General features: G+C 34.1%; 1 protein-coding gene across 3 annotated transcripts in view; it reads left to right on the top strand.

The window, feature by feature from the left end:
• ADAMTS6 (ADAM metallopeptidase with thrombospondin type 1 motif 6) overlaps positions 1-26,483 on the top strand; it is a 304,055-nt gene that overhangs the window by 171,497 nt on the left and 106,075 nt on the right. For 2 of the 3 annotated variants that reach the window (XR_006298916.1, XM_043591205.1), the window contains exons 11-12: positions 5,555-5,696; positions 25,008-25,115. Coding sequence is in view for 2 of the 3 variants with exons in the window: in XM_043591205.1 (XP_043447140.1) it covers positions 5,555-5,696; positions 25,008-25,115 (250 nt within the window). In the remaining variant the exon portion in view is untranslated. The remainder of the gene's footprint in view (positions 1-5,554; positions 5,697-25,007; positions 25,116-26,483) is intronic. The other variant, XM_043591214.1, reaches the window with a different exon arrangement.

Below are 26,483 nucleotides of genomic sequence, written 5' to 3'. Positions count from 1 at the left end.
TAGGCCAGTTTTTCATACATTTTCCACCACTTAGCGGTAGTACAGAGTAATTTCATATAGTTTTCAAAAATTCCAGAGCCTCTGTGAATCAACTATTGCTCTATTTAAATTAAAGTCTGTTAAATTGTTTGAACTGTCAGAGATCCATAGCAAAATTTCCTACAGTTCCAAATTAAATACAGACTAGCCGTTTTCACAGAAAGGATGGAAGCTGAATAAAGAAAGGCAGTATGATTGTTGAAGGTGAACTAGAAAGAAGGATCTACAAGTAAAGTGATATAAGATGAACAGGATGACCAAGACACTCACATTGTCTTGTAGCAATTACCTTTGAAGATCAGTATCAATAATCTTTAAATGGAAACCAATTTCATAGATTGGACCCTCTTTTTATATGGAGCCCAAGAAACAGAAAAACAAGTTTCTCTTCCTTATGTTAATCAGGCACATTTTGGGGACTTCACTCTAACCCCTAAATATCTTTGATAAATCACAGTTACATATGGAGAAAAGAGGATAACTGAGTAAATCATTATCATTACAGTGTTTGTATGTTGGAAGCCTCAAATTCAGTTATATTCAAGCGTCACAGTCATATAGAGGGCAAGAGAGAAAGGTCTAACTTATTTTAGAAGGTAGTTATTATTAATTTTGTGGATATTGATAAAGCAGTTTACAATAACATAGTAGATAAGACACTTGACTTACCACAGATAATGCAATTGATTCATTTAATTTAGGTGTATGAGCACAATTTTGTGTTACAAATAGGAGTTGACATTAAATGTTAACTTTTTGTTGTTGTTGTTACAAGACTGTTAAGATATGTATAGGGTATATAGAATGATTTATTTTTTAGATTGACCCACTGTGTGGCTGAAGGTCTGTAATTTATAGTATAATTGTTTAAGTAAAAAATAAATCTAAAATTGCAATTAAGAGAATGTGCTCATGTGTTCTGGAAACAAAGCCAAGGGTGCATATTTTACATAGGGATCTGTAAATATTAACTGAAGATTCAACTCTGGCTCATGTTCCCATTTCAAGACTAATTTTTGAACTATGTAAATAAGACTTCTCTAAATTAGAAGTAGAATACATAAAATATGATTTTGCTATCATGCTGCTAGGATTTCTGGAAATGTAAATATATTTTGATTTACTAAGAATTTCATAATCTGGGAAAAAGCGTGTTCTCAAACATGCATTTTTCTACTAAGAATTTCATAATCTGGGAAAAAGCATGTTCTCAAACATATTTCTTCTGTTTTGTCTTAGATGCATAAACAAAAGTAGAGTTTATTATTATCTATAATGCTGTAGATATTAACTAAGATTAGGCTTTGTAGTGAAATAGATGCTGATAGGAAAATAATCATAGTTCTACTTTTTATGTATATTGTTTTGCTCAGGACAAGTGTTATATCTGCTTAATAATAATAAGTTGTAATAGTGTCTCATAGATGGAAAGTAACAGTGCTCATTTCATTTATCAATGAGTGAAGTTTATGTTTTCTGAGTGGATAATTTGCATATGACCAAAGCACAAACCATCTATACTTAAAAGTGCCATTCTTATTTTGATAAAAGTAGCCTAAATAACACTAGATTTAGCATAAGAATTATAGGGTTATATCAGTTAGCTAGAACCCTAGATTTAATACAATATTCATACTTTCCATTTTATTAAATGGAGATAATTACAAAATATAAGAAGATAACTCATCTAATATTTTTGAGAAAGGAAAAACGTTTGTACCAGGAGAACTGTACAAAGATGTTCTTTATCAGCAGAATTTGCAATTTTCAGAAATTAGGAATAATGCAAATGTTTGTTAATAGAAGAATGGATAATTGTTACATAATCTTAAGTGGAATATTAAAGAACAGCATTAATGAACAAGCTACAGGTATACACATCAACATGGGTATATTTCACATTCATAATGTTGAACAAAAGAATAGTCACAAAAGAAAACCTATAGTATGACTCCTTTTATATAGTCCAAAAATAGGCAGATTAATAATTGGGAGATGTATAATTACTAAGACAAGCATGGAAATAATGATTTTAAAAGTCAGAATAGGGGCGCCTGGGTGGCGCAGTCGGTTAAGCGTCCGACTTCAGCCAGGTCACAATCTCACGGTCTGTGAGTTCGAGCCCCGCGTCAGGCTCTGGGCTGATGGCTCAGAGCTTGGAGCCTGTTTCCGATTCTGTGTCTCCCTCTCTCTCTGCCCCTCCCCCATTCATGCTCTGTCTCTCTCTGTCTCAAAAATAAATAAACGTTAAAAAAAATAAATAAATAAAATAAAAGTCAGAATATTAGTTACTTTTTGTGGAGAATACGAGGGATGTGTTTAGGGTTAAGTGTTTGGGAATTTCCTAAGGGGGGGGACACTTCTAGGGTTAAATATACATCTCTCAGACCCATATCCTCTACCTGTTATACTTACATCCGTGATATTTCATAATGGCAATTGATGACTCAGATGCATGGAAATATCCAGAATTATTATTTTCTAAGGGTTAATTAAAATAATTGTGATCTTAACTTACTTGAAAGTAGCAGGAAAGTAGCAGACACATTTTAGTAACATTATGCAAAAAATATTTTTATCACTTCATGTCCAGTTAAGAATTAAAATATGAAAACTATCCCCCCCTGAATACTTTAATCCAGGTTTTACTGTATATATCAGATATGGTTAGTAGGAAAATAAGTAGTACATTTTCTACCCAAAACATAGAAAAAATTTAGATCAATCTTGGAGATACTCCTACCCTTGCTTTCCCAGAGTCAATAATAGGTAAGATCTTAGTGACTTGTACCGTTCTATAGACAAACCCATTTCAAAAGGACTTTATTGCTGCTGTATTCCTAAATACATGTCCACTTCAAAAAGATCTATACGATTTTTTAATATTTTATTTCATATGGTATTTTATTCTTCTGCAAAGAATAAGATTTGTCTATATATTTAATTAGACCATATTAATGCAAAGCTATACATACTTCTAAAGATTGGAAATAAAAATCCACTTTTAAAAAAAAAATTTTTTTTTAACGTTTATTTATTTTTGAGACAAAGAGAGACAGAGCATGAACGGGGGAGGGTCAGAGAGAGAGGGAGACACAGAATCTGAAACAGGCTCCAGGCTCTGAGCTGTCAGCACAGAGCCCAACGCGGGGCTCGAACTCACGGACCATGAGATCATGACCTGAGCCGAAGTCAGACGCTTAACCGACCAAGCCACCCAGGCGCCCCAAAAATCCACTTTTGAGTAGAAGACTTTGTCCACAGGTCACCACAATGCATGCCTTCTGTATTGTCTGGGGGCTCTTCCATTGATTGGGTGATTTGGTATTTTTTGAACAACATGAACCATGATTAGAAGACCATTAATACCTGGGAACAAGAACTTTAAATGAAAGAATAATTTTTGCTTCCTTCTAGGTTAAGCCAAATTTCTGTTTGCTTTCAGAAAATAATTTTTTTCCCAAGGTATCTATTCTTAAACTCTTTTGGGGAGGTCCATATAGTACTTCCTCTAGGTTTTTAGGTTAATTTTCTATACCTACAAGTAATTATGTATAACAATTTTTAATAGACTTTTGAGTTAATGCTACTTAGGTGAATATATCTTATACTTTCTTTGTTATGCTATCAGCAAATATTTTTACCTATGGGATTCTGTACTTAAGTACTTCAGTACTTAAAATTTTCCCATTGATTTATAGTAGCACTTAATTTTTTTTTACATATTTCAATCTTTTCATAAAGACTTGTAACTTTGTTGTAGATGGAGATGAAACTGATATTTTAGAAGAAATAGTATGGAATTAAAGTACTAATTCTTTATTTCATGAATATTATGTTTTATCAAAATAGTCCATCTTCATTCAGTAGAGTTTTTACATTTGACCTCTTTTATCATTAATCTTCACATAAAATTTTGAATTTACTGATAGAATTGCATTTGTCTAAAATTTGCATATCTATGTAGATTAAAGATATTTTACATAACAAAATTAAAAAGATTGCTATTTTAAAAATTCATCTAGAAATAGTTTTCCTTAATGATCTGCATGTCAATTTCCAAAAGTAAAATAAACAGGAAGTAAAAAGCATTCTGTCATGAAAACTGGATAAGCAGGTGAAAAAAAGTTTTCTATTAAGTACCTTGAACAGTGACAAGTGAACTGATTATAATAGCCAATAATAAAACCCATCTGTATTAGTACCACGTTTAATATTCCATCTAAATATTTTTCTTCATTAAAAATTAACCAAGTGGGGCATAAGTGAAAGGAAAGGGTATAAAGAGGACAGTGTTCTGCCCCTTGTGTTTTTGAATCTATCACTAATGAATAACATGGTTCAGTTTTTAAAAGGTATTAATTTCCTGCTGCACAAATACACATTTTTTATATAGCAAATTAACCTTTACATTTTAAGAAATATGACAAAATAGTAAGTGAATATGAAGCTGATTATTATGCATGGCTCTTTGTTACTTATCTATAAATGAAAATTTGTACTGTCCTAAATAATAGTTGAGGAACTTCTACTTGTGAAATTATTTTCCTTTGGCAAAGTGGATGGAAAAGATTTGGAAAAAAAAACACAAGTGCTGGCACAATTGACAGGAATGTTGGAAAAAATTTTTAAATGTTGGCATAGGAATTCTTTAAAAATTCTAAGTTACTCACATGTGAAATGAAAGTAAAAAAGCATCTGTCCTATTTTATGCACACTGACTTAAAAAAATGAACAATTATATTTAGCAAAGTATAAAGCTCTTTAAACTAAGGTATTCTGTCTGGTTTTTGGCGATCTTTATATTATTTGTTCCACTGAATTAAAATATTATGTTTGAGTGCAAGCATACTTTGAAAAGCAGAAATTGCAGAGAGAGGAGAACATTCTCCTTTCCAACTCTGATGACCCTAGATGAAATATGAAATTTTTGAGAGACTAAACACTTCTAATATACTTGAGAGAACTTTGGATTTTGGCCTCCTCTGTCATTCTGCCCATTTATTATTGAAATATTTCAAGAACCTTTGGACATGTCTTACTACAGCATCTATTGTTCTGCCTGAGTTAGGAGTATATAGATTAGGTCTTTAAGAATTACAACCATGGTTTTGTTTTGTTTTGTTTTTTAATTTTCCACATTTTATGTTTTTAATTCTACTACCAGATGTGGTTACATTTTCATGGAAAACAAACAAGAAGCTTAGAGCAATATGAAATTCTGTTTTGATTCCTTTAGAAATTAGTTTAAATCAGTGTTTGAAGGCCAACATGACATTTTCAGATTGTTGTCTGAGATGCTTTTATTGTGTCTTGGTGCTGGAAAAAACTATTGGAACTCTTATTCACATTTCAGTAAATGTATTCTATTTTGCCATGTGACTATTTATTGGTAGAATGTATTGCTTTTCATGCATCAAGTTATTAAAGCAAAGAGTTCAACACATGGTTTCATAATTGTGATGGAAATAGTCCATAGTGTACCTAATTTCCTTTGATCCTTTATGTTGAACAGTTCAGGCCGTGGTACTTGCCTTGATAATGAGCCTCCCAAGCGTGACTTTCTTTATCCAGCTGTGGCCCCAGGTCAGGTGTATGATGCTGATGAGCAATGCCGTTTCCAATATGGAGCAACATCACGCCAATGTAAATATGGGGTAAGAAGTCTTAATCCTTATGTTTAGTCACTTATATGTGTTCTTTCATGACACAAATATTAAGTTGGAATTTTATTGAGTGTAGTATACATTTGGTAACATCTTTAATGCAAATATGGCCTTTGACTCACTGCTTTTTTTCTGATATCATTTATCTAATATCTATTTCAAAATGAGTAATCTTAAATAAGTTTCAGATGTCTTGTGAGGGATGCAGGTAGAATTTTAATAATTTCTAATGTATTTCTTTTGAAGTCCTGAGTTTATAATGCCAACTTTAGTTTGTCTTTTGAAATGTTATGGTTTCAAAAATTTCTCCCTCCCGGCCTTTTCTGGTACTCTAATAATTGTGCTTAAGGGAATTTTCATATTGGCTAAGAGCCTTTATTTTAATTTATACTTTTTAGTACTGAGTCATTTCAAGTTGCTTCATTCACTGCCCACATTCTAACACAACAACTGAGTGGGGACAAGATGGCATTAACCCAAATAGAAAAACAAGGAAAATTACTGTGGAAAAAAATGCAGGTTTCATAACTGACTCTTCATGTCTGCCTAAAAATGTGGGCAGTGGATGAAGCAACTTGAAATGACTCAGTATTAGAAAGTATAAGTTAAAATCAAATAAATAATATTATATATGTAAACAATAAAACAATTTTATAGAGAAGGAGATCAGTGACTAGTATAGAGACATGTTCATATACGTACCAGTGTAAACATACTGAATGAAAAAATAAGGTTTTTAAATGACAAGTTGTTTATAAGAAGAATTCAAGTTTAAAACATAAGTTTAAAGGGTTGGTTTCTGTTTTTATGTAAATAGTGTTTAAAATCACTTAAAAAAATAATAACCGAAAACGAATTAAGTTTTAAGGTAGTAAAGACTAAACAATATACACATTGTACTGTGCCGATTAATCCTCTTGGGTACAGTACAAAGGAAAGTAATTTTCAAAATATCCCTTGGGTGACAAACATATTATTCATGGTAGGCTTTGGCAGCACATTTTATGCACTAGATTTGAAGATTTTGTGCAACTATCTAAATATCTGAAGCCTTGAATGAAACTTTGGTCTTTCTTGTCTTTCTGTAAAGAGTCTTCTTTTATTGTTTCTGTATGATTTTAGCTCCTTTTTTTTTTCTTGGGTTGCTTTTTCATATAGAAAAAGTTGGTCAAATTTCAGTCACCGACTTCTTATTTACTTGTAGCTTAGTAGGTTGAAATTCATGATTTAATGAGGTTACAGATTTTCTGTTCTTATCTTTGGTATCTCATATCTTTATTAGCAAGTGAAATAGTTAATCTACATTTTAATTTTTTATTGGAAATTGGGCTTTAACTGCACCTATGTATTTTCATATTAGATAATTTATATATCAGTTTTGCAGAATCTATGGATGCATCTTTTCTTTCTTTAATAATTAATTAAAATTTTCATCTGATTATCCTATCTCTCTATTACAAATATCTCAGACTAGTTGATTTGAAGTGAGATAAATAGTAATTGTAAAATTGTATGTTTTAAGTTTATGCTCCCCATATTTAGCTTTAGATTCTATTTATGTCTTATGTTTATAAAAGCGTTTTTCAAATATTTATTTTGAGAGAGAGAGAGAGAGAGAGAGCCCACAAACAGGGGAGGGGCAGAGACAGAGAGAGAATCCCAAGGTGGCCACGCGCTGTCGGTGCAGAGCTCAATGCGGGACTCAACTCCATGAAATGTGAGATCATGAGTTGAGCTGAAATTAAGAGTCAGACTCTTGGGGCGCCTGGGTGGCGCAGTCGGTTAAGCGTCCGACTTCAGCCAGGTCACGATCTCACGATCTCGCGGTCCGGGAGTTCGGGCCCCGCGTCAGGCTCTGGGCTGATGGCTCGGAGCCTGGAGCCTGTTTCGGATTCTGTGTCTCCCTCTCTCTCTGCCCCTCGCCCATTCGTGCTCTGTCTCTCTCTGTCCCAAGGATGGATAAACGTTGAAAAAAAAAAATTAAAAAAAAAAAAAAAAAGAGTCAGACTCTTAACTGACTGAGCCAACCAGGTGCCCCTAAAAGCTTTTGTAATAGATATAAAATAACATTAGGAAAACTTGGGGAAAGACATTAGCATCTTACAATCCTATACAATTTCACATATTTTGTCATTAATCTTTTCACTTTGATTTGCAGCAAAATGGTTTTCTTAGACTCATGTACTATATGAAAATGCTTATGCTACCTTTTAATAATGTGCTATATATTGCCAAGAAAGTTTCTTGAGTCATAATAGATTCTGTACAATCACTCTCACTTCTTAAGCTTGTGCCCGAAAAATTGGGTTTACACCATTGGTAGCACCCAAACACACATTGTGTTTTATCTGGTGAAGTCCTAAGGTTTTAAATGATTCTAAATACTTTTTTAGAAAATAGTAGCAGCTTTGAAAGTAGGAGTCCAGTCAGGTAAACAAGACATACTTCAGATGGTAGCTGAAGGGAAAACAAACCAGCCCTGATTTAGCTCTCAGGGGGTTATAGCATCCTGAGATGAACACTAGACAAAGTACTGGAGGCTTAGAAGAATACTACTACAGACTTTTAGTGAGGGGATACCTTGGTGTTGGACATCAGGAAATGATCCCTCTTTCAACTAGCAGGTCTCTAATGATGCCAGGGAAGATTTTAAGCAACTACAGAGTAACACATGACTGCAGCAGTGATCAGCTTTCCATCACTTATGCTTCGGTTATTATGTGACCATTGCTAGGGTTACTTGTGATTATATCTGCAATTACAAAAAATTTTACTGAAATTCATTGTGAGCAGGTTCATTAATATACATGTTATAACTGAGAGTTTACATGAAAATTTTTATTTTTTATTCTACTTCAGGACAGCATCTTGTACCATTATCCTTGTAGATCATCTGTTTATGTTTTCTAGGTATTTATCACTTCCAGTAGAAGTAGTGAGGAGATTGTAATGACTATGAATACAAAGAACAAAACAGTATAGTGTATACAGAGTAAAATAGTTGTATAATGTAGTAATTTATAAATGTTATGTGGTTTGTGGTTTTACGTACTGTCTTTTTCTGGGATACTTCAGACTACTTTGATAAAAATTGTAATTGTTTATTAATATTTTGTAGATGGTTAAACTAAAATACAGAATTTGATTTACCTACCCTAAGGTTAAAACAAAAATTTTAAAAGGTCTAGGGGTGCCTGGGTGCCTCAGTCAGTTAAGCATCCAACTCTTGATTTCAGTTCAGGTCATGATTTCACAATTCGTGTTTAGTCCCAGCATCCAGCCCCATGCTGACAGGGCAAAGCCTGCTTGAGAATCTGTCTCTCCCTCCCTCTCTGCCCTTCCTCTGCTCAGGTGCATGCTCTTGAAAGAAATAAAGGAAGGAAGGAAGGAAGGAAGGAAGGAAGGAAGGAAGGACAGAAGAAAGGGAGGGAGGAAAAGAAAGAAGGAAAGAAAGAGAAAGAGAAAAAGAAAGAAAGAAAAAGAAAGTTCCATTTTCTGTTAGATGTAGTAAATATGTTAGTAAAGATAGCAAATATATTTTATTTCAGGAGACACTGTTTATCAGTTTTCATCAAATGGTGTCTCTTTCTAAATATCTTCTTAAAACAAAACAAAACAAAACAAAACAAAACAAAACAAGACAAAACAAAACTCTCCATTTTATCCCAGTCTTTTTCGGGAGAGGGGTGATCTGGAAATCTGCCTGCCCTAAACATATTTTCGGGTTTATAAATTCTCAGGTATTTGAAACTGTAGGTATGGTTATGAGTTTTATTTTCTTTTACTTTATGTAAAAAGTTAGGATCTCTTCAAGGCAAGAGACAAGTACAGATGAGCAGCATATAAAAGAAGATGCTACTAGAACACCTAAAAAAAATCTGCTAGCTGTATTAGTAAGTTTCTGAGGGTGACTGTGATGTGTTCTGGATGAAAATTCATCACAAATAAAACAGTATCAGTGTGTCCAAAAAATGTGTTTTTTTCTTTTTTTGCCTGTTTGGAGGAAAATTGCTGCCTGTAAAGCTCTGTAGAATCTATTGTCTCTTTCCTCTTCCACTTTCCATTTGTCTCCTTTTTTCCTAGTGGAAAAGAATTATTAAAAGTAGATTAACAAAAACATTTTACATTAATAATAACAAGTTTAAACTTTGGAAGGAACTCACTAATGAGCCTATGTATTGTAGAGGATGTAGGTGATCTTTTGACTGCTTTCTAAAAAGCACAGATTAATTCAAGACTTAGTCTCAGACATAACTCTACATTTCTTTATTTTGTTACTACAAATCATATCCTAAATATTTTTTGCATATATACTTAATGGTTCTGTGTAGTTCAACAATATCCAGTACATAATTTACTGGTAACTATCAGTTGGTGATTGCAGTAATCACATGACACTTTTTAACAGAAATAGAAAAACAACCCTAAAATTCACAGGGAACCATTAAAGACCCTGAGCGGCCAAAGTAAATTTGAACAAGAAGACCAAAGCTGGTGGCATTATACTTCCTGATTTCAAAATATATTACATAGCTACAATAATCAAAATAGTATGGTACTAGTGTAAATACAAACAGACCAATGGAAGAGAAGAGAGACCAGAAATAAAGCCATGTACAGCCCATATGATCAATGGCTCTTTGACTAGGGTGCCAACAGTACACAATGGTTATAGTCTCTTCTGTAAACGGTATTTGAAAATTGGACAGCCACAGGTAGAAGAATGAATCTGATCCTTATACCATACACAAAAATTAACTCAAAATTGATTAGAGACTTAAATAAGAGACCCAAAACTATACAGCTCCTGAAAACAAACATAAGGGGAAAACTTCTTGATTTTGGCAATGGTTTCTGAGATGTGACACCAAAAGCATAGGCAATAAAAGCAAAAATAGACAATTGGGGCTACATCAAACCAAAAAGCTTCTACACAGCATGAAGACAGTCAACAAAATGCAAATACAGCTTATGGAAAGGAAGAAGATATTTGCAAATCATATATCTGATAAATGATTAATGTCCAAAATTTATAATAGCAATACCAAAAGAAAAAAAAAACAAAAAAAGAGAACAAAAACCAGTAACCCAATTAAAAAATAGTTGAAGAACTGAATAGACATTTCTTAAAAGAAAACATACAAATGACCTGTAGGTATGTTAAAAGGTGCTGATCATCACTAATCATCAGGGAAATGCAAATCATAACCATGATGAGGTATTACTTTACACCTGTAAAGATGGTTATAATAAAAATAAGTAAATAAAAGCAAATACATAATAAAATAAGTGTTGACAAGAATGTGAAGAAAAGAGATCCCTTGTGCACTTGTGGTGGGAATGTAAACTAGTACAGCCACTATGGGAAATAGTGTGGAAGTTTCTCAAAAAACAGAAAATAGAACTACTATATGATCCAGCAGTCCCACTTCTGAGTGTATATCCAAAAGAATTAAAATCAGCATCTCGAAGAAATACGTGTACGCTCATATTCATTGCAACATTATTCACAGTAGCTGAGACAGGGAAGCAACCTAAATGTCTACTGACAAAGAAATGGGTAAAGAATATCTGGTATGTGCATACAATGGAATATTATCTGGGCCTGCAGAGATGGAGATCCCAACATTTGTGACAATGTGGATGAACCTGGAGGACATGCTAAGTGAAGTAAGGTAGACAAGGAAGTACAAATACTATATGATACCACTTATGTGCAGAATCTGAAATAGTCAAACTTATAGAAACAGAGTAGAATGGTGGTGGCCAAGAGACTAGGGAAAATTGAAAATGAGTAGGTACTTGTGGAAGGATACAAAGTTCAGTTATGTAAAATGAACAAGTCCTACAGGTCTACTGTACTGCATAGTACCTATAGTAAACAATACTGAATCATGTACTTAAAATTTGCTAAGAGGGTAAAACTTATGTTAAGAACTTAAGTTCTGGGGCGCCTGGGTGGCTCAGTTGGTTAAGCATCTAACTTGATTTCAGCTCAGGTCACGATCTCACGGTTCATGGGTTTGAGCCCTGCATCGGGCTCTTTGCTGACAGCTTGGAGCCTGGAGCTTGCTTCAGATTCTGTGTCTGCCTCTCTCTCTGCCCCTCCCCTGTTCGATCTCTGTCTCTGTCTCTGTCTCTCAAAAATGAATAAATGTTAAAAAAAAATTTTTTTTAAAGAACTTATGGGGGCGCCTGGGTGGCTCAGCCGGTTAAGCGGCCGACTTCGGCTCAGGTCATGATCTCACAGTCCGTAAGTTCAAGCCCTGCGTGGGGCTCTGTGCTGACCGCTCAGAGCCTGGAGCCTGTTTCAGATTCTGTGTCTCCCTCTCTCTGCCCCTCCCCTGTTCATGCTCTGTCTCTCTCTGTCTCAAAAATAAATAAATGTTTTTTTTTTAAAAAAAGAACTTATGTTCTTAGGGCACACACAAAATGAGGAAGCTTTTGGAGGTGATGGGTATATTTAGAGCATAGTTTGTGGTGATGGTTTCATGGATGTATACTTAATCTCCAAATTCATCAAATTGTATACATTAACTGTGTAGAGCTTCTTTGTGTGTCAGTCATACATTAATAAAGTGGTTTTAGAAAGAGAGAGAGAGAGGAGTAATTGCTCATGAACAGGTAGATTTAAGGACCAGGATAATACCAGAGATTTTTTTTTCTTTTTCTTTAGTTTTTTTTTTTTTTTTTTTTATGTATTTTTGAGAGATGGAGAGGGAGAGACAGAGAGAGGGAAGGAGACAGAAAATTCCAAACAGGATTCACGCTGCCAGCACCAACCCCAACATGGGGCTCCAACCCACGACCTGAGCCGAAACCAAGAGTCGGATGCTTAACTGAGTGAACCACCCAGTGCCCCAACACCAGATAAATTTTATAGATACCATAGCTTTGTTTAATTTATGGAAATTTTTTTATTATCTATGAAGTTTGTCACTGTTCATATAGACTTACAATTTAGCACATAAATGCGTAATAATGTGTTGTACATTATTACTTACATTAGTGTAGAACTGAACGATGTTTTTATCAATGGACCATGTATTCTGAACCATAAAATGGAAACACATGATCTAATACATGGTTTCACAATGCAACAGAATATTTTAAATAAAATTCTTCTCACCATTCACTATTACCTATGACCTCAAATTGATTTTTGTTAGATTTTACTCAGATACTGTTTCCAGTGACCAGCAGCCAATTTGTTCTTGTAAACTTCAGATGGAGAAATGTATGACAAGCATGCAAAGTGTTTTTTTTTTAATTTATCTGGCACATGGCAGACATTCAATAAACATTTCCCTTTCTTCTATGAATATCTATGTCATCCATGATATCAGTCCTGTATAGTTGATATGCTGGTCAAAGTGCTGTAGGAGAATCTAAGCCATCTGTATTTGGGGAGCATATGAAGATATTCCAAGGGTCACATTTTGACACATTAACATCCTTCAGTCTCAGCTCAAATACATTTTCTCTTCAGACAGGCCTTCTGTCCAGTCTACCTATAGAAAAAGTCTTCTCCCAGTTTTTCTCTTTCACATTATACTTTTTATTTCCTTCATAGCATTTATTTCAAGCCATAATCATCCTGCTTATTTGATTACTCATTAACTATTTAATTGTGATCTTCTAGGTAAGGCTTTCCCTAACTACTTCCTCTAATACTGCAGGTGCACATATGCATATCACATACACATGTGCATGTGTGCGCGCACACACACACACACACACACACACTCCCTGTCATTTTCCTCTATTTTCCTCAAGATTTATTACTTTTGCTAATTCATTTTTATTGCCTGCTTTAACCCCTAGAATAGATTTTACCTGGAGGTAGGGATTTTAATCTATTTCATTCCCTGTTCTTTAACCAGCACTTAGAACAGAGCCTGACACATGGTAGGTGCTCAACAAATATTTGTTGGAAGAATGAGTTGACAATTATAATAGAACATTAAGTTCCACAAGAGTAAGAATTCCACCTACCTTGTTCATGGCTGTTTATATAGTGAGTGGAGCAATGCCTGCTTTATAATAGGAACTCAAAAAATATTTGTTGGATAAATGAATGAGAAGAATTATTTGCTGAAGAGTTAGTGGGGAGAGGAACTTTGTGACTACTTTGTGTATTTGAAGAGCTGACAGAAGACTAGTGTTGCTGAAGCTCTCAAAGCAAGCCCTCATAAATGAGATAGGCAAAGAAAATAGGAGCCAAATCTGTTTGCACCTTATAGGCTGTGTTAAGAATTCTAGGTTTTTATCTTAAGAGCACTGGGTAACTATTGAAGGTGTTTTAATGAATGAGACCAAGAGGGATATCAATGTGCAGAAAATCACAGAATTTCTAAGACACGTTGTGTTTTAGGAAACAAATGTAATTCTGTAATCTGGGGAAACCATGTTGGAAAATGGAAGACTTTTACAAAGTGGTCCATATGCTCCTCCCTCCCCTTTTCTCTTCCCTCCAAAGCACATTCTACACAGAATACTAAAGCCGCTCTGTCACTGTTGTTACTCCCTGTAGCAATACCCTTGCTTTTGTAGGTAAATGTAAATTTATTCTTTTTATACTGTAGGGTACTGCACTATAACTCAGATGAAATGAGTGAAAATGTTTACGTATAGAAATTCCATAATTTTGGCTTAAAGATTGAAGAATTTTGATTCTCATGATGGAAACAGAACATACAAAAAGAAAGTATGATGTAACTTTGGAAATTTTAAGCCTTCTCATTGATTTTGAATCTTTCCAGGGAAAACGTGTTTGTGTCACACTCTGTATTTTACTTACAGGTCATCAATTAAGTGATTAATGATAAAATAATCTATAAATGGTTAAATACACCATATTTGTTCCACCCGTTTTAGCGATGACAGATTTTTAGTATCTAATATTAGAAATGGAAGGTCACAAGGAATATATATGGTTATATATAAAATTGAAGTTATTGATTTGTAAGAAGAAAGTACGGTTGATATTCAGTCAACCCCAATGAATTGTGCACATTTTCACACCTAAGAAAAACCTAACTAGTAGGCCAGTTTGTTATCAAAAGCTATTTGGCAGGGTGCCTGGGTGGCTCAGCTGGTTAAGCATCCGACTTGGTTTCCCCTGGGGTCATGATCTCATTGTTCTTGGTTTGGGGCCCTGCGTCGGGCACTGCGCTGACATTATGGAGCCTGCTTGGCTTTCTCTCTCTCTCCCTCTTTGTCTGCCCCTCCCTGCTCATGCTTTCTGTCTCTCTCAAAATAAATAAATAAACTTGAATAAAAATAAAATATTTTTTAAAAGTTGTTTGGCAAGCATAGAATTAAAATAGAGGATGGTATAAAGTATTTATATTAAAAAATTTTTTTTAATGTTGTATTTATTTTTGAGAGAGTGAGAGTGCGAGCAGGGGAGCAAGAGGGGGACAGAGGATCCAAAGCAGGCTCTGCACTGACAGCAGTGATCCTGATTCAGGCTCACGAACTGTGAGATCATGAACAGAGCTAAAGTCTGACACTCAACTGACTGAGCCACCGAGATACCCCTAAATTATTTTTATTAACGTGTTAATTAATAACCATAAGAATACCATCAAGCTATATCTGCCTGAAGTATAGCTATTTGCAGACAGGGTGGCCTGCTAAATATAAGATAGTTGAGTTGTCTAATCAGGGTATCCTCCCCCTGGAGGGTACTTAATAAAGCCTGATGTGTTTTGTCTCTCAGACTCAAGTTTTTAATGTTTTAATGCTTACTACCTTTTGTTTATTATTTTATCACCACCAATTAACTAAGATTCAAGTCATTATTTCTTTCTACTTGAGAATCATTCTAATAAAAAGACTTTATTAGTCTTTTTAAGGAATTGTTGGCTACCTACCAAATTCTTTTTTAAGAGATGCAGATAACTTGGGAAAGGATGATAGTGAAATACTTAGAAGTACATATAAGGGAAGTTTAAAGAAATGGAGTTTGAGAAGCCTATAAAAAAGGAAGTTAAATGTTGGTCTTAAAACTGTCTTCAGGCTTTGGAACATTTATTATAGTTTGATTGTTGGTAACAAATTGTTCTCCTTCCCTACCAAGAGCATAAAAAAACACAGTCATCTTCATTTTTACAGCTGGAAGGTTGTAGATTTGGTAGTAGGAAGAATTTCAAGTTATTAAATATTGGAATGTTGCACTGAGGGAGATTGTAGAACCACTTTCCTTGAAGATTTTAAGGTGGTATAAATATTCTACAGTGTGGTTTGATATGGAAATAAAATTCATGGAATTATTTTAGCACCTCAATATTCTTTTGGAGTCCAAACTTATATACTTAACAAAAAGTTGATTTTATTTTTATTTTTCCTTAAAAGTCAATCCCAAATTTTAGGTGTGTAGTCCCTGGTAATCTTAAGGATCAGGTATTTTTACTTTGTGTTTGCTTCTTATTAAAAAAATAAAAGACAAAAAACAAAACACATTTATTTTTATTTTGAGAGAAGGGTGGCATAGGGGCAGAGAAAGAGGGGGGCAGAGAATCCCAAGCAGTCTCCTCGCTGTCAGCATAGAGCTTGATCTTGAACCATGAGATCATGACCTGAGCCGAAATCAAGAGTTGGATGCTCAACCAACTGAGCCACCCGGGCAATCCACTTTGTGTTTGCTTCTTAGAGGTAGTTTTTTAAACTATTTAATCATTTTCTTTTAGCCTCTTCATATTAATAATTATTTAACTTGCATTTCTAGGTTAGTTCTTTGATATATGTGTGTGTGTGTGTGTGTGTGTGTGTGTGTGTGTATACATACACACACACATAGATATATATAAATGTATGCATATATATTTGTATGCATAAATACAACAAAAATATATGTCTTTCTAGGATCTCTTGTTTTTAAATTACCCACGCAACAGGATTAACCTATTTAAAGATGAAATAAGGGTACATTATTCTCTTTCTTCAGATAGCTACTAAACACCTGGAGCCAGGCCACGGGGTCACCATATGTTGGTTTTCAATTTTCCTTTGTGTGATACCATGATAAGTAACCTTTCTAATCATTGATGCTCCTTTCTGACCTCTTCAGGCTCTGGTCTCCCCCTTGGCCGTCAGGATCCTTTATTGCAAACAGCTGTTGAGAGATGTTACTGATAGGGTAATGAGGACAAAGAAATTGTTTCATATTCAGAACCAAAGACCCAAGATGGCATAGGGTTTAGGGTTTCCCAAGGGCAGAAAATGTGTATATCTTTCTTCTATGATCTTTACAATTGTTTACAAAAATTTAAAAACAAAACCAGCTAGCAATAAAGAGGCCATTTTCTCTTTGTTTACTGTTTTACTTCCTTAATGATGTAGTAATTATAAAATGGTTTGATAATTTTATAGTATTTCTTTTTCTCTATATAAACTAATAATTTAAATTTTCCCAGGTAAATCATAGGGCTCCTCTTCCCATTTTTAAGTATCATTTAACAGCTAGAATTATGGAAACATCCAGTTGTATTGAAAGGGTTTGGGCTATAAAATAATCAATTATTCTGCTCTGATCAGCAGAGATCTAGTCAAGTTTTTTACAAAGTTGTTTTCTGAATATCAAATATTTTACATTAGATAATTACTTTAAAATTCTAACCTTTATATGTATTTTTATTATGAGTTATGTTTGCTATTTTTTTTTGTTATTGTTAATGGTTGAAAAAGGTATCATTCATTTGAAAAATCAAATAGACTAGAAGCCTAGGAATTGATATTAAAATTTTAAGTAAGTAAAAATATTTTAAATGTCTTGTCTCATGGAAGATCATGGAATACTTTTGAAGAGTATGGTAACAGTATCTTTTAAAAATCCAAATACAAGGTGTTATTATATTCAGAAGTTTCAATAATAAGAACAACATATAAGTTGATGGCTAAACTCATAAAATGAATGTTTATGTTATGAATTGGTAAATAATAGTCTTAATTTGGAGATAGCTTCCTTTAAAATACAGGCAAAGGATAAGAGGGTATTATGAACATTGAGTGATATTTTATATTACATTAGATTACAAGTAAACATTTTCTAATTGGCTAGTGACTTTATTCAACTGTGGTACATTTAAGAGAAATGGGAAAGTAGTTTAGTTGTGTGGAGATATTTTAGGCATTAATATTAGACACCTGATTCAAACCTGATTTAATTTGGATTGAAGCAAATTGCTAAATCTTTCTGAACCTAAATTTTCTTACACTTTCTGAGAAGATTGTAGTGATGATTGAATAGATACAAATATGAATAGACCTAGCCTGGGTATAGGTATAGACCTATACCCTGAAAAAGTGTTAGTGTTAGTTCTTTTTTTTTTTTTCCTGCCTACAATATTGCTACTTAGAAGTTGTAAAGTGTAAGCTTAGGATCTTCAGTAATGAGAGATTCAGTTTTATTTCATCATTCTGACTTTTGGAAGAATTTGCTATACACTGAACTCAAATCTCTCCCTTTGGCTTTTATCCATTTATTCAACTGACTTCTCTTCTAAGCTAGCATGTGTATTTTTTTGTTTGTTTATTTTGAGAGAGAGAGAGAGAGAAAGAGGGAGAGAGAGAGAACCAGCAAGGGAGGGGCAGAGAGAGAGGAGAACAGAGGATTGGAAGTGGTCTCTGTACTGACAGCAGAGAGCCTGATGAGGGGCTTGAACTCACAAAGCTGAAGTCAGATGCTTAACTGGCTGAGCTACCTAGGTGCCCTGGCATGCATATTTTGTCTCCGATTCTTTATATAATTGGCTTTTTAATGTCTAGGAAAAGAGTTTGAGTTTCAAAAACATGACAAACAGTAAATACAATCACTTCTCCAGATATAAAAGCAGAAAATGCCAGAGAAATAAAATGAACAAAGCATAATTAAATATCATTTATTTAGCTACAACATATGTTTCTGTGATGAGAAGACACATAGGAAAATTGACAGACTGTGGAATGATGCCAGTCTAATGTATAAGTCTTGTTTGTTCATATATGATTATTTCCTAGTGCGTTAATGATGTGATGCTCAGGTAAGCTTTCTCACAAAGAGAAAATTTGTAGTATTATATATAGTGTCATAGAAAAACACCCAACTCCAAAGAAGGGTCTTTATTGTCCATAGTAGATAACTTAATGGCTCCATTCCCAAAACTCTATTTAAACAAATCTATTAAAATCCTGAGGCCAGGTGAAGAACATGTAAATATATATCCCTTTGTGTTATTTTTTTAATGACTTATAAAGAAGCTATAACTTGAAACCTATTCATAAAAACAATTTTTATGAAAATGGTTTCTGTTGAAGGCAGATACCCTCAAAGACCTGCATCTCAAAGGAGAAAGCATCACAAGTCACAGGGTTTAAGGCTACAAAGGATCAATTGATTGGGCTGCTGGGATCAAATGGCAGCAGAGATTTAAGAATGCAAAGTTTTTCATTAGAACTCTTGATGTTTTTGTTTGTTTTCTGGCTACAAAATTACCTAGATTTTCAGTGGTCTGCTCCAACCATATTTTTCCCATAAACCCTGTTTTCTTCATAAGTAATTTTGTATAATGCAAGGGTTTTCACAGAATGCATTTATTACATTTCAGCAGAAAGCTTGTATATATCAGAACCAAGAGAGGAAGGTAAGGGTGTGCCAGAAATGAAGACGAGTTTTAGTTCAAGTGCCAAGCTGGTGAGCTGATGTTTTCTATGTTAGGATAGGAGACGTCTTGGGCATGACTGAATGATCATTTATACTGTGAAGAAATAGGTAAATGGAAATGACGAGTAAGCTTGTCTGCCCTTTGCTTTGGATGGGGAAAAACAGCTCACATGAGAAATTGAAGCTCCTAGGCTTGTGACTCACATAAGAACAGAGTATGACTTTGTACAGTCTACCTACATAGTGTTGACCAAATAGATCAACGTGAAAAGTGGTGAAACAAAAAACACATGAAACTTGGGAGTGTATAATAGAAACAAATGTGCAAAGCTACATTTCTACAACTCAGGAAGCACAGGATGCTCCAAGAAAAAACAATATTCCCTGAAGATAAGCTTGAATAGAAAATAGCAAACAGCATGAGGAAACAATTCACCATGAAGTGAAAGATTAACACCCCAATAGAAAAATATATGGTAAATATGAAAAGAATTTAAGTGACATGGCGGTTAGAATGACAATATCCAGTGTAAGTTGAATAGAAGTTCCAGAAGAAGGAATGGTGAAGTGTATATTAAAAAAAATAATAACTAGTAATTTTTCAGAATTAAAGAAACATATGAATTTAAAGCATGAACCCCAAGTAGATAAATAAAAGAACACCTAGATAACGGTGGTGAAACTGCACTACAGCAAAGACAAACTCTCGAAAGCAACTAGAGTTCATCACAAAGAAACAGTGATTAAGACTGAGAAATTATTTTTCATCAGCCTCCATAGTGTACAGGTGACAATGAACTTAACACCTTCAAATGCTGAGATAAAATAAATGTTAGCCTAAAATTCTATATACAATTAAAATATCATTTTAAAATTGAAGGTTAAATAAATGTATTTTGAGACCATTAGGAACAAGTGTTCCTTGCTAAATTAACTCTTAAAGGATGCATGTCAAGAGGAAAGAAATTGAATTCAGAAGATAGTGGTAAGACATAAGAGACAACTGATTAATAAATACATTGATATGTTGAAAAAAAATATTGATTATCAAGTTTTGGGCAATGAGTGGTTCACAAGCTTTTAGGTTTTTGCAGGCAAAGAAAATTTCTCCCTGAAAATTAGCAAATCAACACAGGGATGCCAATTTTTAATTTTGCCAACATTTTGCAAAGACTGCCATTAGCACCCACACCCTGCCTTCAGGAACCTTACAGTCTATTGTAGCACATAAAAAGTAAAAGGAATAAAACTAATAAATTAGAAGAGGCCATTAAAATAAAAAAATTAGTTTCATGAAAAATCTTACCACATTGACCTCATTCTTCTAATTTCGTCACAGAATATCAAAAACTCTAAAGAGCAGTACCAGTCTATAACATTTGAGCTACTGTCTGATTATACCCTACCTTCTCTCTGGTTCCTGTAAATTCTGTGATAGTGTTATTTTTTCATAACACTAACATAATGCCTGGTGAATGCCAGGTGAATGCCTGGTAGATGTTCTAATAATATTCTTGAATGAATGGGAAATAATGTCATTTTGTCTTACCAGGCAAACTTCCTCATTGGTTACAAGTTGAGTCCATGAAATTAGAGAGTCCATTTCTAATTTTTAGTGTTATGTAACAGAGATTCCCTTAATGAACACTGTTGGTAACTTCTCTCACCTTCCATGAACTCAAGGGCAAGCACAAAACCCACATTTTTCCTAGAGAGTCTCCCAAAATAAATTTTAGGGTTAGAGAAGGGAACCATCCTAACACACAGGAAATGGCTTATTAGTTCATAGAAATCATGAGAGTAATCTTAATAAATCTTATCTTCTCCTATAAAGGATTATGAAGTTGTGAAAGAGAACTATGTTCTTCTAGAGCTAAGCTGGTGGGTAGTCAAAAAAATCATCAATCTCTCTCAAAACTGTACTCTATCTAATATATTTTATTTAGGGATATTAATCCATCTACTATGATGGTTTTTTGTGTTTTTTTTTTTAAAAAAAATTTGTTCAAGCAGTCTCTATACCCAATGTGGGGCTTGAACTCCTGACCCTGAGATCAAGAGTCACATGATCCATTGACTGAGCCAGCTGGGCAACCCCTACTATGATGGCTGCTGTATAAATTCCCCAAGAGCCAAAAAATTTCAGAATACATTTAACTTATTAGTGAACAAACTTGGGACCTACTTTAGGGTACTTACATGGCAACTGATATACATATGCATATACCTATGCAATAAATATATGCATTCATGTTCTAGGATCCAGCAGTTTAAAGAAGGGTATTTCTGAACATACGAATGTGTTCCTATATTCTTTCATGAAGTGTGCCTCTTGCTATCTTGGTATGAAATAAAATTTTTGTAGTTTTTGTCTTTCGAGTGAGTTTTTTTTTTATCTTGGGAAGTCTTAATGGAGATACCACAATCTTTATTACCCAAGTTGACATTCTGGGTAAGAGATTTGTCTGAAAACTCTTCAGAGCTTTTTCTGAGAGTAATTTAACATCTTGTAAGTATTTCCTATGCATAGATTTACAGTTGCATACTTTAAACAGTAATTTGTGAGAAGTTAATGCCCTAGCAAAATTTGAATCCCCATGAGCCCACTAGGTAATATAATCCTGTTAGCAGTGGGAATCTACCTTTCAAAACATGTCATTCTCTATAGAATAAGGCTCTGTCAAAGGGCTGTACTGTGAATCCTTGAGATTAAAGTTTTGGAAATAGTATCTTGAGCACTTGCCATTTTAGGCAGAGATTTTCAAGGCACTTTTGGAAAATAAAGTTTCTGTAAGTTGACTGCATAGTATGTTTTCCTAAGAGATGCTATGAACATTGTCCTTTTCAATGATAGGTTTTTCATTTCACAGTTCTATCTAAACTTAGGCTTCTTTTACTTTTGTCTTAAGTAAGATTTAGACATAATAAAAATCATAAAGGTTCAGAAGTATGTATAGTCCAGGATTATGGATAATTTTTTGTAATCTTTTTTTTTAATGTTTTTATTTATTTTGAGAGAGAGTGTGTGCGAGCAGCGTAGGGGCAGAGAGAAGGAGGATGGAGCATCTGAAACGGGCTCTGTGCTGACAGCAGTGGCTTGAACTCACTATGAGATCATGACCTGAGCTGAAGTCAGATACTTCACTGACTGAGCCACCCAGGTGTCCCTTTTTGTAATCTTAATACATTTTTCTAGCAATGCTTCTCTGTTTTTGTGAACACATTTTTCTTTGAATATGGTTATTTTTGATGCATGGGACAGTATTTTAAAACCCTAAAATGTTAGTTCTACTACTTTTCTAATATTAAACTAAAATAATATAATTAAGAACATATATTACGAAACTGTCTTCTATAGAAAAGGAATACCAAAATAGTATAAATGACCTTCTCATTAAATAGGAACTGAAAGTTTGAAAGAAAGTAGAATTTGTAATACATTGAATTGTAAGAACAGGAAAATTATCTTTATATAATGATCCACAGTACCTGCTGTTTTTCTTTTTTTAATGTTTCAACTCTCTTCTAGTTCAGTAGTTCTCCAAATAGAGTTTAAAGTAGATAAATAAAGTAAAATTTAAGTAGATAAATAAAGTAGACATTGAAGTAGATAAATAAAGTCAGTAAAGTAGGTATAGATTAGATTTATTCAAAAGCATTTTAAAAGTCTAATAGAAATTGTATGTCTCCTTTTGTGCCTGGTGGGAAGGAGCACTGCAAAAAGGAGCCCAAAGAGGTCCCTTCAATACGCTATATGCTCTGGGGCATTTCTCCTTGTAGGAATGGTGAACCAGCGAATTAAATATGTTACTGCTTTATTTCTGAATTGTGTTTTTGTGACATAAGTTTTATGTTTGAGAGTTAAAAGAGCAGTTGGGGAGTAATAGCATTAAAGGGAATGTTATACATAAATTTATCTTTGCACTCCAGATTAATATATTTTTATTACATATATATATATATTATCCTAAATAGTCCTAGTTTAACTCAATCACGTTTTATTTTAAATGTGTATTTATTTATTTTGTGGAGAGAGAGCATGAATGTGAGCAGGGGAGGGGCAGATGAGAGAGAACCCCCAAGCAGGCTCCGAGCTGTCATCACAGAGCCCAAGGCGGGGCTCAATCTCATGAATCTTGAGATTATAACTGAGCTGAAATCAAGAGTCAGGTGCTTAACCAACTGAGCCACCCAGATGTCCCTAAACACTTGTAATATCAGTAATGGTGCTAGCTTTAATGATACATAAAAATAAACTGAAAATTATGAACACTTTCTTCAAAGTAGGGTTTTTATTTTTGTTTTTCCTGTTAGTTAAAACAGTTCACCCAGATATATGTTGGCCAGGTTACTTTAAGTAAGATTTGACAGACTGGGATGCTTGGGTGGCTCAGTCTTTGTTAAGCATCCGACTTCAGCTCAGGTCATGATCTCATGTCTCATGAGTTTGAGCTGCACGTCAGGCTCTGTGCTGTCAGCACAGAGCCTGCTTTGAATCCCGTCTCCCACTCTCTCTGCCTCTCCCTTGCTCACGCTCTCTCTCCTTCTGTAAAAAATAAATAAACATAATAAATAAAATAAAACAAACATTGACAGATCACTATAGTATGAACAAAATGAAGTATTTTATATATATTGCCAATATTAGAATAAGTTTTATAATTCTCCCATGCTAAGGTAGAATAGGAAATCATAATAAAGAAGACAAGACAGCTCTGAACAACATCTGAAATACGTCACTTATGAAAATAACACATAAATAACAGCATTTGTTCAAAACAACATTTCCCTTTCATGCAGGTGGGCTACACTGATGAGCTGCAAATAATATTGCTAGATTAGAAACTACACCCTGCCCATGCCCAGGGTCTCTTTTTTTCTTTTTAAAATGGTCTTTATTTGGGGTGCCTGGGTGGCTTAGTCTGTTAAGCGTCCAACTCTTGATTTCTGCTCAAGTCATGATCTTGGGGTTGGTGAGATTGATCCCCACGTCAGGCTCTGTGTTGACAGGGCAGAACCTACTTGGGATTCTCTCCCACCCTCTCTCTCTGCCCCCTGCCCTGCTCTTTCTCACTCAAAATAAATAAACATTAAAATAAAATAAAATAAAATAGTCTTTATTTGAATTCTTTGGTAGGTCAAGGAAAGCATCTACCTGGTAACACTTTATTAATAATTGGTAAGTTTTGCTAGTGTATATTTTTGAGAGCAATAAACATATATCCTTTCTACATTTTCATCCCTTCTCCCTACTCTTCTATAGTAGTGAAATTTCCTTTTTTTTAAGAATTTTTAAAAAAGATTTTCTCTTTAAGCATTATCTACACCAAAATTGGGGCTCAAACCTGCCACCCTGAGATGAAGAGTCACATGCTCTACCAACTGAGCCATCCAGACACCCCAGTTTATTACTGAAAATTCTGCATGTCCACTAAAATAAGATTATAAAGAAAAATGTTTAAATGACTCTGCAAAATGGGTAACATCTTCCATAAGAACCGCCTTCAAAATCTTCATCCCTTATGCTTCAACAGCAGAAAAACAACCGGGATGTCTTTTTAAAGTAATGCTGAGTGTACATAGGTATATTTTATGGAAGAAGCAAACATGATTTTAGTCTCTACTTCTGATCAACTTGCTTTTGCCTTCTTTCCCAGGAAGTGTGTAGAGAGCTGTGGTGTCTCAGCAAAAGCAACCGCTGTGTCACCAACAGTATTCCTGCAGCTGAAGGAACACTCTGTCAAACTGGGAATATTGAAAAGGGGGTAAGCTGAAATGATTTATTAGCTCTTTGACAAATAGACTAAACTGATCAATTTCTGGTGTTTGTATTGAACCACTAGGAAATTATGCATACTAATTTAACATGTATTTGAGAAAATAGTAAATACCTAGCCTAAGGAGTTAATTGGCACATACTGGTATCTGCACACTTACAGTGTTCAGCAAATTACCGTGCTTGTTTATTTTCTGGCTCAGTTACACTTTTCTGTGTGTATACATATATATTTGTACAGAATACCAACAACAATCTTATAGTTATATAATACAGTCTCTTTAGTCATATAAGTCTAGGTTTCTTTCTGATAAATAATTCCCAGGAAAATTATGTGATCCAGAAGTAGATTTTATAACTAGAGTCAAACTAGAGTTGATTTTAAATTACAATATGAGAGAAAGGGCTGGTATTACAGGAATAATTAAGCATTTTTTCTATGCATAGAAATTGTAGCTAAATAATTTTAATTTCATCATCTAGTTTTCAAAAAATATCACTACTAAGAATTGTTCAAACAGATAAGAATAGTTTATACTATTTCTGAAATTGTTTAGGAGTTGCTATATATGTGAATTCTAGGATTTATTGCTACATACTGAATTTACAATAACCACTACTGTCTTCTGTTCTCAGTTCTGAATTCTTCCATGTTGGGGTACTTTCAACAAAGATTACACTGAATTTCAGTTTGCCATCTGATGTTTAAATAAAAAGAATGAAAGCTGTTGGGCAGCTGTCACAGTTTTATTAATCCTTGCTGACGGCTTCATTCAGGACCCGTGACCTAGTGCCATGTTGATGGCTTTTCCATGCTGAGTTTGGAAATGTTGGTAAATTGTGCTAAATGTATGAATTGATAGGGTCATTTTTAAAGGATTAAGGATCTTTTTTTGAGACTTTGTAAGTAGCCAATAAAAATACAGGGACCTTCACACACTACCAAAAATTCTTTCTTTTTTTTTTCACTGAAGTAATAGAAAATAGTAAGAACTGCATTCTTGAAACAACAGTCTAGGTTTATTTTGGAGTCAGCAGCTCTTGTCAATGACAAGTAGCAATTTACATGAGTCTGGACTTAGAAGAAATGCAAAATAGTAAGGGGGGGGAATTTACAGTGAGAATCTCTCTCTTTATTGCCATTGATTAATTATTAATCTTGTGATGTAGTCCATGGGCCACATCACTAAGCCTGATGGCTCTTTTTATTTTACTTTATTTTTTAATCCCAAGCATAAAGAATTCATTCTTTTAAACATCTCAGAGTCCTGCTACAAGCATTCGATGAATTATATAATCACTTCAAGTAAGGAAACCATGAATAGTGGCTATCTGAGAACACACAGCTCAATCCCAC

Source organism: Prionailurus bengalensis, chromosome A1, assembly GCF_016509475.1.
Source record: "Prionailurus bengalensis isolate Pbe53 chromosome A1, Fcat_Pben_1.1_paternal_pri, whole genome shotgun sequence".
Taxonomy (NCBI): domain Eukaryota; kingdom Metazoa; phylum Chordata; class Mammalia; order Carnivora; family Felidae; genus Prionailurus; species Prionailurus bengalensis.
Note: the sequence above shows the minus strand (reverse complement) of the source record. Positions and strands in the feature narration are given on the sequence as shown.